Source organism: Hemiscyllium ocellatum, chromosome 17 (genome assembly GCF_020745735.1).
Source record: "Hemiscyllium ocellatum isolate sHemOce1 chromosome 17, sHemOce1.pat.X.cur, whole genome shotgun sequence".
Taxonomy (NCBI): domain Eukaryota; kingdom Metazoa; phylum Chordata; class Chondrichthyes; order Orectolobiformes; family Hemiscylliidae; genus Hemiscyllium; species Hemiscyllium ocellatum.
Genome location: NC_083417.1, coordinates 34,181,506 through 34,196,961, shown reverse-complemented (window position 1 = coordinate 34,196,961; position 15,456 = coordinate 34,181,506). Strand labels below are relative to the sequence as shown.

The 15,456-nt window shown below is 37.8% G+C and overlaps 1 protein-coding gene across 2 annotated transcripts in view; it reads right to left on the bottom strand.

Moving 5' to 3' along the window:
* Window positions 1-15,456, bottom strand: part of zcchc14 (zinc finger, CCHC domain containing 14) — a 120,431-nt gene that overhangs the window by 97,518 nt on the left and 7,457 nt on the right. For both annotated transcript variants that reach the window (XM_060838068.1, XM_060838069.1), the window contains exon 2: window positions 5,729-5,840. In XM_060838068.1, coding sequence (XP_060694051.1) covers window positions 5,729-5,840 — 112 coding nt within the window. The remainder of the gene's footprint in view (window positions 1-5,728; window positions 5,841-15,456) is intronic.

Here is a 15,456-nt window from a genome sequence, read left to right as displayed (position 1 = left end):
GAAGATGGACTGTGAGATTCTTTAGCAGATTTACATAGGGACTGAGGAGGTAGGGGAGATGTTGGCATGCTTAAAAGTGGACAAAATCCTAGATCCAGATGGGCTGGGTTAAGGTGCTGTGCAAGGTGAGGGAGCAAACTATAGGGGTTATGACACAAATGTTTTTTCTAGCCACAGGAAAGGTGCCAGAGAACTGAAGGACAGCTGTATGGTTTTACTTTTTCAAGAAGGGTAGTCGGAAAAAAACACCCAATTACAAACCACGTCAGTGGTTGAAACAAACGGAGGAATTTCTGAAGAGGATATTTATTTCAACTTGGAAGGGCATGGCTTGATCAGCGATAGTCAGTATGGTTTTGTTAGAGGGAGATCAGGACTAACAAACCTGATTGAAATTTTCGGGTGTTCGGTTGTTAAGGGTTGTGCAGTTGATGCAGTTTACATGGAATTCATGAAAGCCTTGACAAGGTCCCACATGGGAGATTGATAAGATAGTAAAAAAACGTGATCCACAGTAACTTGGCAAGATCTTTCCGAAATCGGCTGAGTGGTAGGAGAATGTTTTGTGTTATAGGAGGCCAGTGTTTGGTGTGCCATGGGGATCAATACTGGGTCTCTTGTTTAGTGATGTATACAAAGGATATAGATGAGAATATGTGTTGAAGGGTGGAGATGATAAGTTAGTTTGCAGAGGACAAAAATCGGATAGTGCTAGAGAAGACCTTAGCTTACAGAAAGATATAGGGTTGGTCAGATCACAAAGTAGGAGGACAGGTTAATAGGGTGGTTAAGAAAGCATCTACGATACTTACCTTTACCAATTGTGGATTAGATTATAAAAGCATGAGGTTATGTTGGAGCTGTACAAAACTTTGATTAGGTCACAGCTGGATTTCTGGGGGGTTACTGTGCATAGTGGAGATTCACCAGGATGTTGCCTGGGTTGGAGAATTTTAGCTATGAAGGCAGCTTGATAGGCAGCTAGATAGACCGGGTTGTTTTATTTAGAACATAGATGGCTAAAGGGGGATCTCATTGAAGTGCACAAATTAGGTGGGACATAGACAAAGTGGATCGGAAGCACCTGTTCCCCTTAGTTGAAGGGTTAACTAGGGACATAATTTTAAAACGTGAAACGCAAGAGGGTTACAGGGGATTTGAGTAAGATTTTTTTCACCTAGAGGATGATAGGAACCTGGAGTGCTCCGAGTAGCAAGGGATTTGACGCAGGAAACCTCACAACCTTCAAAATGTACATGAATAAGCTTTTGAAACATCATAACATTCAGGTGCTAGAAAGTAAGATTAGTGTAAATAGGTACGTGCACACTTAATTAAAAAGAAGGGCCTTTTCTGTGCTGTATGTAGCTGCTGGTGTGTACTGTAATTCCATCCAATCATCAGCAATCATCTGAAATGGTGGGTAACAACATTTCTTCTCCTCTAGCTACATGAACCAAAACAGTCAGCAATTCTATATCAAAATACAGGGTATTTCTCAGACTAGTCCAGCAGATTTGCTTAAGACTTTGTGGAAATTCTTCCTGAACAATTCCCTTTCCTACTGAAAGTATCAGGGTGTCAGTGTTCTATGAAAGCACTGTTTTCATAGCCATTACATTTCAAAATGTGAGTATGCTGATTCGTAATTGTGTCAAGTACCCAAAAGATTAATAACCATCTTCATTCGTATTGAAGGAATATTTTCACTTGTTTTGATTTGTGACTTATCTCAACTTGATGCCTGAGGAAGAAGTCATGCGTTTTGGGTTTGAGTAAATGTGTACTTAGTTGGTAGGAAGCTAAATGTCAGTATCCCTGCCTGTCACCAGCAAGACAGAGGATCACTTTGTTGACATGGAGTGGCTAATTTCTGTTATTGGCTGTTTCTAAAAGCACACATAAGAATGCTTGGCTTCAAGTCTCATCTCTCCGAGAGGCATGTCATGACATATTTGAACAGGTTATTAGCAAAATAGGTTAAATTTTCTTTTGAAAAACTAAAAAAAATTTGCTCATAGGATTTTGGCATTGCTGCCCTTCCCAATTGCTCTGAAACTGAATAAATTCATGTTGGAATTTGAACGTATGACCACAGAACTTTAGAAATTTCCTAGAGAAATATATATTTATTCACTGTCCTTAAAAGATCCTAGGCTCTTCACAGTTGCATAATTATAGGGAGACTTCATGTCCAGAGGGCCATCCTTTAATGAAAGGTCAAGTTATTTAGTTCATATTCTCTAGACTTCAGAAGATTAAGAAGTGACATTATTGAAGCACACAGAATTCTCTGACTGACACAGAAACTGTTTTCTTGGAAAAATTAGAAGACAGGGGCTGAATGATGGGAGAAACAGCCTATAGATAAAAGTAACTTATAGTTTAGGACCGAAATTAGGACAGCATTTTCACTTAAAAGACTGCAAATATTTGGAATTTCCTACCCCAGAGAGTTGTGGATATTCTATCGTTGAATTTATCAAAGGCTGAAAGGTGGAACTGAAGCAGAAGATTAAATGCAGAGAAGGGTGAAAAGGTTTTATGGTCTACTCCGGAAACGTTTTTTTTATAAGCAAGTGCTTGATAAAAAAAGAGACAGGTTTTATGGACCCCCTTAAAAGGAAGAAAATAAAGTACAGAGGCAAAGAGGAAATTTACGAACTTAGCCATAGACAACCGAGGTCAGTTCATATTGGTTGCTAATAATAAAGGTGCAAAAGCACAGATGTGCAAGAAGCCAGCACTGGAAGAACACAGCCCTCAGAGTTGAAAGGCTTGAGAAGATGACAGAAAGGATGAAGAGGTGAGGACATGAAAAATTTGAAACAGGGAGAGAATTTTAAAAGTAAAGAACAGACCCAATGTAAGACAATGAGCACAGTGTTATGAGTGAGCAGGACTTGTTACAATTTAGGTTTACAGGTAGCAGTTCAATGTTACAGAAGGGGCAGGGGGACATTAGCAATAATCAAGTCTAAATGTAACAAACAAATGGATGAGAGTTTAAGCTACCAACGAGCTAAGATGAAGCAGAGTCAAGAGACGCTACAAAAATGGAAATTGGCTGTAGATGGCCTTGGTGATTGAAGATACAAGATCAAAAAGTCAACTTAGGGTTGTGAATGAGCTGGTTCAGGTTCAAAACAAAATTTGTGCAGGGACTGAAGACAATATCCCAGGTCTTCTTATTATTTAATGTAATGACATTACCTATCTTCCAAAACTGGATGACAGAGCCTTGAAGTCATTACTTAAAACATTATCCAAAAAAGAGGCAGCATATGTACAAGAAAGAACGATTTCAAAACTAAGCCCTTGTGGAACTCCAGAAGTAACCACACATCATAGAAAAGACTTTATAAGTGATTTTCTTGCTACAGTTGCCTCAAATTGGAATGGCATCAGGTGAGGGAAATTTCACCTGACTGGATAGTGGAAGAGAGGTGTTAGAGAAGTTGCTGTTATTAGTTTTGTGAAAAGCTGCAGACATCCTAAGAAGATGCTTTTTGTGAAATTCAGCTTTTCAAATTAAATTTCCTGCTTCCCCCAGTCTGTGAGAAATGAAAATCTCCCAATCGAGATCTTGGAGAAGATTTGTAGCTCAGGTTGTGGATCAGGTTCAGGGTTTGCTTGCTGAGCTGGTGAGCTTCACAGAGGGTCACTGATGACGTTACCTAGTATAGTGATGAAATGTCTGAAAACAAGCACACCAGCTCAGCAAGCAAACTGACAACCTGATCTCCCATTTATGCTCAAGGTAAGATTAAGCTATAGGATAGAAATAAAATGAAAGAGCTATAAAATGGGTGGATGAGGTACAAATGGGCTAGCAGAACAAACATATTCAATTTTTAACATGAATAAGAGCTGATACCAAAGCTAAGATTAGAAAGCATAGAGGCAAGTGACCAAACAAGACAGTAAAGGAAGTCTCCAGTATGGTCTCAGTACAAAAATATGAAAACCTCCTCGTGGAAAGGTTGCATCAGTACATTTAAAATGTTTGAGTTACCATCATTGACCAGTAGCTAAGCCAACTGCTTGCCAACTCAAACTTAGAGCCTACGGATATGACAACACAGATAAAGTTATTGTACCAGCGATATGCTGGGCAGAGATTAAAGTGGCAAGTTTGGAGTTGGCAGGGAAATAATCAGGGACAGAAGAATGTTTTGTAGTGCCTTTCAGTGATAAAGACCACGGAAGCCAAGTTGTGATATCATGGTTGAAGAGATGGCCTGCTTGATTCTGGTTTCTCCAGATTTTTTTTTCTTATACCAAACACAAAGCAAGTTCCAACAGGCTAGTCTAGGTATTTTTCAGGTGAAATGAAAGCTGCATGAATGCAAACATTAGTGCCTCTAAATTTACACTTTGGATTTACAACATTCAGCCCAGCCCATTTCAAAAAGACAATTAATATTAATCACTCCAAGTATATCCATAATAGATTAAATTTCTGAATAAACAGGTTTATACAATAGGTCATGCACAGCAGCAATAGCAAGTTGGTAATTCCAGCTGTATTGAACTAATTCACAAAAGGGTTAAACACAGAAAAAATTTCAAGTCACTCTGAATGGCCTCCTTTGTAGCACTTTCAAGTAAATAAAAGATTGATGTGCTTTGGAAGAGAATAGCTGTCTGATCCTAACAGTTAGAGTTTCTCAGAATTGCATGATCATCCTACTTATGGTGTTTTGCCTGACTGGTTTTATTCAAATATATTTCATATAATGTCAAAAAGCATAGGAAAGTAAACATACAATATAAAAGTTAAACATTAATTTCAGCGTTCTGCTTGAAACTATTATAAAAATGAAAAATCTACATACATAGACAGGAACAATAAACAATGGACAAAATTATTCATTACAGATATAGGACAAGTTGATGGGACAATGGCATGTCAGCCAAGAAGGCACAGATAATCGAGAGACAGAGAGAGAGAGAGAGAGAGAGAGAGAGAGAGAGAGACACAGAGAGAGAGAGACAGAGACAGAGGAGTTGCAATTGTTGAAGATAACAGGCTTTTGAACCATAGATATAGGAAAGACAATATAAATGTACAATAACTCTGTAAAAAAATGGCATTTAAAACTTTTCCAGTTTGCCATATACAATGTAAGTATGACATTGCCAGGATAGAAAGAATTAAAACTTACCTCCAGAACAAGTTCTGTGACATTGGGGAAGGATATGTACATAGTCATCATGTCTTTTATAGTATCAAGCTTCTAACAAACTTTGACCTAATGTTTCTTTCTCCTCACAAGGTATTTTCTCAATGGTATGAATGACCGTTTTTCTTTGAATAGGAGACTGCATAAATGACTTTCTCTTAGGAGTTCTATATGAAGTGAGTTCCCAACACAACATTAAACATCACATTCATCGAATCATACAGTACAGAAGAGACCTTGCATTCGATTAATTACATTAACTAAATTCATTAAGATTGAAATTCTTTCATTCTTTAATTCTGTTATATGTTTTGGGATAAATTGTTTTAATTTGTGTAATTTGCAACATATTTGAAAAAAAATGAATCAAACTAGATTAAACTGAAAATTGGAAACCCGATACATTCAAAAGTATTGTTGTGCAAACATAGGAAGCATTTGTTCTGCACTCAATAATTTGTAGACTACAATCATTATAAAACCTGAGTGTATTAAATGACAGATCCAAAACCCAGGTAAAATTTCAGCAAGTTACAACTTACTTCTTGAATGCTTGCCGGAAGGCCGTTTTTGGGAGGATTCATCACAGGAATGCGCTGATGTCTGTAATGCATTCTCCAAACAGTGTACGCTGCTTTCTACTTTGTACATTACCTTTTCAAAAATAAATATTGTTTCCTTAATAGTTGAAGAACATTTCATAATCTCACCAATAATAATGCAAATCTCGCAAATAATAAGGAAAGCTTTTGACAAAAATGAATCACTCATGATTTATATTTCACGTTTTCTCAAGCTGAAGATCATCAACTGTGATAAAAATTCTCAAGATTTGAGCATTTAGGATCTCCATCATTAGTTAACTGGTGTGTTGTTTTAACTGATAAGATAAGATATTTGGAGATTGAATTCATTAAATCTATGCAGAGTTCATTGACTTTACCAGGGAAGCAGTTAGGGAACCATAATTGTCTTCAGTACCTTGCACGGCTTTAAAAAAGCCAAATGCCTACATTCCAACTAACTATCCAAGGATTTTAATCAGTGTGTAAAGGTTGGCGAAACATGGCCTGGCTTGGCTTCTTTATCAAATAACAAAGCAAAACTCACTATCTCGGATGATAAAGAATTATCACAATAACAGATGGCTAACAAAGCTCTTCAAAACTTACCATTAGCAATAGCTACCATCATACTGAGGAGGGGAGATGATGCAGCATTTAATGAATTATTACTGTTTTCAGGTACTGGTAAAATTAATAGGATGAAATTCAGTCCTTGGCTGGCAGGTAAAGACAAAGGTATGTAATGACAAGAAAAGATCTTTCAACACAAACACTGTGTATTTCATGCTGATTCTATTATTACAATCCCCACTGACCAATAACTTTAAACAATATTAGAATTCTCAGAGATTAACTCAAATGGTCACACAAGATTTCACAGTTAATATGTTCACCATAACAAACCAACATCAACATCAAGTAAACATGCATTGCACAAAATACGGAAGCATGGGATTGAGGGTGATTTAGCGGTTTGGATCGCTGAAAGTAGAGGGTGGTGATTGATGGAAAATATTCATCCTTGAGTTCAGTTACTAGTGGTGTACCACAAAGATCTGTTTTGGGGCCACTGCTGTTTGTCATTTTTATAAATGACCTGAATGAGGGCATAGAAGGATAGGTTAGCAAATTTGCAGATGACACTGAGGTTGATAGAGTTGTGGATAGTGACAAAAGGGTGTTGTAGGTTACAGAGGGATATAGAGCTGAAAATGTGTTGCTGGTTAAAGCACAGCAGGTCAGGCAGCATCCAAGGAACAGGAAATTCGATGTTTCAGGCACAAGCCCTTCATTCCTGATGAAGGGCTTGTGCCCGAAACATCGAATTTCCTGTTCCTTGGATGCTGCCTGACCTGCTGTGCTTTAACTAGCAACACATTTTCAGCTCTGATCTCCAGCATCTGCAGACCTCACTTTTTACAGAGGGATATAGATAAACAGCTGAGCTGGGCTGAGAGGTGACAAATGGAGTTTAATGTGGAAAAGTGTGAAGTGATTCACATTGGAAGGAGTAACAGAAATGTAGAGTATTGAACTAATAGTAAGATTCTTGGTAGTGTAGATGAGCAAAGAGATTTCAGATCTCAGTGTCATAGATTCTTGAAAGTTGCCAGCTATGTTGCTAGGGTTGTTAAGAAGGCATACGGTGTGTTAGGTTTTATTGGTAGAGGGGTTGAGTTTCAGAACCATAGAGGTCAAGCTGCAGCTGTACAAAACTCTGGTGCAGCCGTACTTGGAGTATTGCCTACAGTTCTGGTCATTGCATTATAGGAAGGATATGGAAGCTTTGGAAAAGAATCAGAGGAGATTTACTAGGATGTTGCCTGGTATGGATGGAAGGTCTTACGAAGAAAGGCTGAGGGACTCGAGGCTGTTTTTGTGAAGAGTGTAGAAGGTTGAGAGGTGACTTAATTGAGATGCAAGATAATCAGAGGGTTAGATAGGTTGGACAGTGAGAGCCTTTTTGCCCAGATGGCGATGGCAAGCGTGAGAGGACATAGCTTTAAACTGAGGGGCGTTAGATAAAGGACAGACGTCAGAGGAAGTTTCTTTACTCAGAGTAGTAGGGGTGTGGAATGCACTGCCTGCAACAGTAATAGATCACCAAATTTAAATCTATTTAAATGGTCATTGGATAGGCATATGGACAAAGAATGGAATAGTGTAGGTTAGACGGGCTTCAGATTGGTTTCACAGGTTGGCGCAACATCAGGGGCCAAAGGGCCTGTATTGCGCTATAATGTTCTATGCTCTCTTTAAAATTTTCTCACTATCTTAGCATCCACACCACTCTGGGGTGGTCTAATTCCATAGATTCGATAGAAGCAATTTCTCTTTGGTTTTTAATGTTTCCTGTTTTAAATCATTTTCCCAAAATTATGACCTCTCGTTCGAAATTGCCGTATGAGGAAACATCTTTTCTATGCCTACTTTATGAATCCCCTTTAGCATCTTATTATATGTCAACTAGATTTTCAAAAATGTAGGTAAACATGTATTTTAACAGATTCCATGATTTTATTTATACAAACATACAGTTTGGCTTAAATCAAAAGCACAGCAGAGTTCTGGAAATATTGTAAATACAACTACAATAGTGACTGGAAGCTGTGTGGCTTACGTTTTTCAAAACAGACTCTCCTTCTTGACACTTTTTTTTAACCCCTTTTAACAAATCCTCTATATAGCTGGTCATCTTATGTCTATGCCACAACTTTCAATGCTACAATGCCAGACTCTGGCCCAGGAAAGAGAAGTCCAATTGCAACTGGGTGACAAGATACAAAACTTAGTACTCATCCATGATGAAAGAAACTGTTCGGAATTATGCATATTTGTGCGGGAGATTGTTGGTAGCCAAAGCTCATTATTAATTATTTCTCACCAATGGTAAAATTTATGAATCGGATGAACAAAGATAAAAGTAAACATTGTGTAGATTTTTTTCTTGTTTTGTGGCATCTCAAATTGTTACGTACCTGATGAAAAATCCTAGTCACACTCTATGTTACAGACAAATAAAAACACTATTTTGTAACATGGAGGAGATGGGCAATGCAAATGTGAATTTCTCACATTACTTAGGGCTCTCACTGAAGAAATCAGATTTCATTTGCATCAACGATCTACTTCAGACCAAGTTATAAAAATCTGAGAGTGGCCTATCATTGTAACCATTCTGGATACACACTTGCTCACTGAGCTGCCCGGTTCATTTTCAGATGCTTCGTCACCATACTAGGTAACATCAGTGAGCCTTTGGTGAAACATTGGTGTCATGCCTCCTTTCTATTTATGTGTTTAGGTTTCCTTGTGTTGGTGATGTCATTTCTTGGTCTTCTTCTCAGAGGTTGATGGATGGGATCCAAATCGATGTGCTTGTTGGTAGAGTTCAGGTTGGAATGTCATGCTTCTAGGAATTCTTGTGTATGTCTCGGTTTGGCTTGTCCTTGGATGCATGGGTTGTGCCCGTCAAAGTAGTATCCTTCCTTATCTGTATGTAAGGATAATAGTGATAGTGGATCATGTCTTTTTGTGGCTAGGTGATATTCATGTATCCTGGGTTAGTTTTCTGCCTGTTTGTCACAGTGCTTGCAAGGTATTTTGTAAATGACGGTTGTATTGCTTGCCTTTTAACTTAAAAGACCCGATACAGACAAGAACCAAAACAAGCATCATTTACAAAATATCTTGCGAGAACTGTAACAAACATTACATTGGACAAACCGGCAGAAAACTAGCCACCAGGAGATATGAACATCAACTAGCCACAAAATGACATAACCCTCTCACAATGGTACCCTTACATACAGATAAGGAAGGACACCCCTTTGACTGAGAAAACACATCCATCCAAGGACAAGCCAAACAGGCATGCATGAGAATTTCTAGAAGCATGGCATTCAAACCGGAACTATATCAACAAATGCATCAATTTAGATCCCAACTATCACCTTTGAGAAAAACAACAGGAAATGACATCATCAACACAGCAAGTGACATCACCTAGGAAACCTAAACACACAAATAGAAAGCAGACCACAACACCAGTGCTTCACCAGAGGTTCACTGATGATGTTATCTAGCATGGTGATGAAATGTGTGAAAATGAACCTTCCAGCTTATTGAGCAAACTTACGTCGAGAACCTCAACCTGAGCTACAAATCTTCTCCAAACTCACTAACTGTAACTGTACTTAGGAAAATGTCAGTAAATACATCACTACATAAGGCCCCTGGCTCTGGGGACTTGTGTCCTGGAATCCTAAAAGTAGTAGCTACAAAGATTGTGGATGCATTGGTTGGAACTTCCCAAAAATCCTTGGATTCTGGAGAATCAGAGATTTAGAAAGCTATCAATGTGACACCCCTATTCAAAACAGAAGCGAGGCAAAAATTGGGTAACTATAGTCCAATTAGCCTAACATCTATTGTTGGAAATAATTTGGAACCAATTATTATGGAATGGCTTCATGTAAGGGAAGTCATGTTGGACTAATTTACTACAGTTCCGAGGGGAAATCTCAACCAGAGTGGATGCATGCAAAGTAGATATGTTGTATTTGGACTTCTAGAAGGCATCAACAAAGTATCTCACAAAAGGTTAAGTCATAAGATAACAGTCCATGGTATTAGAGGTAGCACATGACATGGATAGAGAACTAGCTAAAGGACAGGAAACAATGAGAGCAGATAAGGAGCTATTTTTCAGATTGACAACTTATAACCCAGTGTGTTTCCACAGGAATCAGTGCTAGGACTGCAATTATCTACAATATATATTAACGACTTGGAGGAAGGAAGTGAATGCACAGTAGCCAAATTCCCAGACAATACAAAAATAGATGGAAAGACAAATTGAGAGGGGGACACAAACAGTTTACAGAAATATTGAAGTAACTGGGCAAAAGTTGACAAATAGAGTATCATGTAGAAAAATGCAAAATTGTTCATTTCGAAAGGGAGAACAAAAGAAGAATATTATTTAAATGAAGAAAAACTGCAGAAATAGGAAACACAAGGGAGCTTGAGAAGAATGACTGGTGATCTCATTGAAACAAATTAAATTCTTATGGGGCTTGATAGGTTAACTGTTAAGAGGACGATTCCCCTTTTAGGAGGATCTCCGTCCAGAGGGCATTACTCACAGAAAAAAGGAATACCAATTTAACACTGAAATGAGGGGAATTTCTTCTCTCAGAAGGTAAGGACTCTTTAGAACTCTTCGTTATTGAGGGAAGAATCCTGGTGCATAGATGAGTGTATAGATAAGAGATAGATTCTAGATAGTAGGGCAATCAAAGGTTATGGGGAAAAGGAAAGAACTTGGACATGATGTATGTCGGTAGAGAATGATCTTAGTGAATGACTGAATGGACTTGAGGGGCCAAATGGCCTACTCCTATTTCGAATGGTCTTAAACATTTGATATGAAATAAACAATAACTAAATAAACAGGTGGCTATACTAACTGGAATCAGCATTTATATGTCATCTCATCTTTAAAAGAGAAATGCTTACTGAAATGAGAATCAACTAAAAATGTATGTCAAGCAATGGTGTGATTGCTGAGTGATGATATGCTACATTGAAAATATAAGTTTTAAAAAGAGATTTAAAACATTGGTGGAAATTAGTTAGAATGGGGTCAGTGAAGGAGTTGCGAGAGAAGCTCCATGGAACTGTCCCAAGGAATCTGCAGGTTTGCTATATATTATTTCACAAAAAAGAAAGGAAAGAGCATTGTGCAGAAAACCAGAATTCCAAAAGCCAGCTAAAGTAGCTGCCAAAAACATGAAAGTATTTGAAGCTGAGGATGAAAAACCTCAAATTCACCAAAATGGGGAATAGATAAGAGATCAGCAAACAGCACAAAATGAAGGCTTGAAAAGGAGCAGCTAAATCTGGATTAGTTGAAGTTTAAGGAGAACAGTAGGTTGGCAAGGATATTAAAGAAAGCAAGTACTGAAGTGACAAGAGCAACAAGGGTTTTATTACAGCAATGGGTTTAAAGCTCTGGTTAGGATCACATCAAGACTTTGCACAAACTGGTTCAGCCTCAGGCTCATAGCCAAGAAAGCCAATGAAGTCACTAAGAAGAAAGCAATTTTTACTTAGGGCAGTAAATTCATCTTATATTCAGTCAGAGAATATCAAGAAACAGAATGTGAGTCCATAAAAGCATAGGTAAATAGATTTGAGTATACTCATATATACGACAACTCACTGAGGTCTCGATGAATCTCAGCAACATCATTCATCGTGTAACTAAGGGAGAAGAGGGAGCCAACAGATCACTGAGGAAATAAAGGTGACTTTCTCGTTGTGCAATTGCTTACCTTGGGAAATTAAGAATGGAATTCTATACAAGAGCAATCTATTGGGCCAGGCAGCAAAGGCAAAGAAGCATGCGTCTAATAGTGTGAAACAATCACTGACACCTAAGAAAGTGACAACAATAATTGATAAATTGTGATTACATTCAGAAGGTATTCCTTTGGAACATAACTCAGGGTGGTAATGTTGCTACAGGGTTATCTAATGAATTCAGAGTGTTCATCAAGAATTGAAAAGCAACAGATTCAAGGGCCTTAGATGAGAAATAAAATTTAGAGATGGTGAAACAAATTGTGAGGAAGGGGTCAAGGATAGTTATTTTGAAAGGTATAGTAGCCTGAGGAAAGGAAGCTAATGACAATGTCAATGAGCATGACACAGAAAAGATAAATGAATGCCAGGTTTTAGTTGTATATAAAAAATTAAGAGAAAATGGATCTCATGGAAGAGATGAGCTCTGACAGAAAAAGATTGCAGCATTTGAAGATGGCGAGGAAAGGAAGACTGGGGTTGGTCAGCAGCATAAAGACGACGAGAAAAGGTAGGGGTGCTCTAAACAACAATGCTTTTAATATCAAAGACAAATAAATCCATGAATCATTGATTTTTTGCTGGAAATGAAAGTACTAGACATAAAAATGTCCTTTTTGTCTAACACTGGATTACTGTGAAAATGACAAATCAAAGTCAACTAATATCGACAATCCAAAGAACCTTCTTTTGAATAATTAAGTCTAGAGAATTGGATAGCAAGGATTATCAAGTCCTTGGATGACTGGACTAGTAATTGTAGTACGAGTTACAGTTGACAGTAACCAGTTTACAATATTTTAGTGAAACATGTCTTTCTGCTTGGGGCAGAGTTTTGGTTACACGCATACAGGCCTTCTTTTCAATAATAATAGAATTGAATGTTTTGGTGCACCTTCCAGAACATTTAAATGAACTCTGGAAGGATTTGGTAGTTGGCCAGGAAGTTTAAGTGATCCCTGGGCACTTGTCAAAATGTTGTTATGACACTGCACTTGCTTTATACTCCAAGCAATGGCAAATCACCACTATGGAGAAGTTTCACACTCATTCTCTACAGAGAAATACTGGACCTCAACTCCAGATTTACACTGCACATTAGCATCTTCAAAAAGTATTTTGTGAAAACTTCTCTCATGTAATCACCAAAAGGAAATCATAATTGTCAATAATTTTCTGTTAAAAATTACAAACTTCGCAACTCTACATATATAATTGCAACCCCGTTAGATATAATTTTAAAAACCCTGATACGGCCAGTTTCTCAAAAATTCATAATTTACCTGCCTTTTAGAACTAGATTGACAGAACGCATGTAGCAGGCTTTTATTCTTTACAAGAATTACTAATTATTACAAACATTCCTTTATTGGTCAGAGCTTTGAGTATAGGGATTGGGAGGGCATGTTGTGGCTGTACAGGAGATTGGTTAGGCCATTTTTGGAATACTGCATGCAATTCTGGTCTCCGTCCTATCGGAAAGATGTTGTGAAACTTGAAAGGGTTCAGAAAAGATTTACAAGGATGTTGCCACGGTTGGAGGATTTGAGCTGTAGGGACAGGCTGAATAGGCAGGGGCTGTTTTGCCTGGAGCGTAAGAGGGTGAGGGTTGACCTTAAAGAGATTTATAAAATCATGAGAGGCATGGATAGGATAAATAGACAAAGTCTTTTCCCTGGGATGGGAGAGTCTAGAACTAGAGGGCATAGATTTAGGACAAGGGAGGAAAAATTTAAAAGGGACCTAAGGAGCAACTGTTTCACAGAGGGTGGTACGTGTATGGAATGAGCTGCCAGAGGAAGTGGTGGAGGCTGGAATAATTACAACATTTAAAAAGGCATTTGGATGGGTATATGAATAGGAAGGGTTTGGAGGTATATGGGCCAAGTGCTGGCAAATGGACTAGATTAGGTTAGGATATCTGGTTGGCATGACGAGTTGGATCAAAGGGTCTGTTTCTGTGCTGAACATCTTTATGATCAAAATATATTCTAATTACACATAAATATCATGAACTGTCAACATATGACTTTACAAGTTAAAACTCTAATCCCCTCATAAAATCCCTCTCTACACATACATACACAGGCATAAAAAAGGGTGTCCAGGCCACAACCTTATTAGATATGTTACATACATAGGGGAACAAGTGAAGATATTTCCTAATCAATCTATACAGAGACGTCATGACCCATCTCTGGATCAGGTGTGACTTGAATCCAGGCTTCCTAGCTCAGCTTTAGGGATACCATAACTCCACCACAAGAATCCCAGGGAACAAACAAAGATATTTTAAATCAACCTGTGCAGACATGTGATGACACATCTGTGGATCAAATGGAACTTGAACCTAGGCCATTGGTACAGGTACTACAAGAGCCACAAGAGCCCCAGGGGAACAAGTTAAAGGTAGGACACATTCATTCAACTCTGGTGTGCTCAATATTGATCTCTTCCTTACTCAAAAGCCAAGGGCTCTTGTGGTGCAGTGGTAACGAACCTGCCTCTGAGCTGGAGGACCCATATTCAAGACTCACCTGTTCCAGAGTTATACAATAACATCTCTGCAGGATTAACTGGAAAATATATACTTGTAAAGACAAGAGGTCTGGTGGCACATAGAGTAGGAACACTACTGTTCTCTGTTAATAAAAAACTAAAAGTAATTATCAAAGAACAACTGAAATAGAAATATGGAACAAAACCAGAAATAGATAGAGAAACTCAGCAGGTCTGACATCACCTGTGAAGAGAAGGCAGAGTCAACATTTTAGGTCCAGTGACCTTCTTCAGATCCGTTCCTAAGAACAGTCACTGAACCTGAAATATTGACTTTGCTTTCTCTCCACAGATGCTCCATGCTTGGTTTTGTTTAAGACTAATTTTAATTGTTCCTGCTGGCTGGGTGTTATTTCCTAAACAACTATTTTTATTCCAAATTGATTAAAATAATCATTCTACACCCATACTCATTTCAAAGCTAAAATTAAAATAATTGGAAAATAGAATTTGTATGACAATTGGATTTATCATTTTACAAAAAAGAAATTTGATAAAAGAGATTCTCTATCAACCATCAAGGATATTATCTGTTATTCTTTAAAACTCAAATTATTTAAACACGAGATAAATTTTAAAGTTTACAAAATGAACTACAGAAACTCTAATAATTACACAATTTTGCCTGATATATTGGACTACTGATAAAACAGTCAATCATTTGATAAGCAAACTTCCCTGTAAAACCAATAAGAAAATAATAGTTTTAAATTTCAATAGAATATTGACTATATCACTTAAAACCAGTTAACTGCATGCTAGATTTAAAGTTTTCTAGA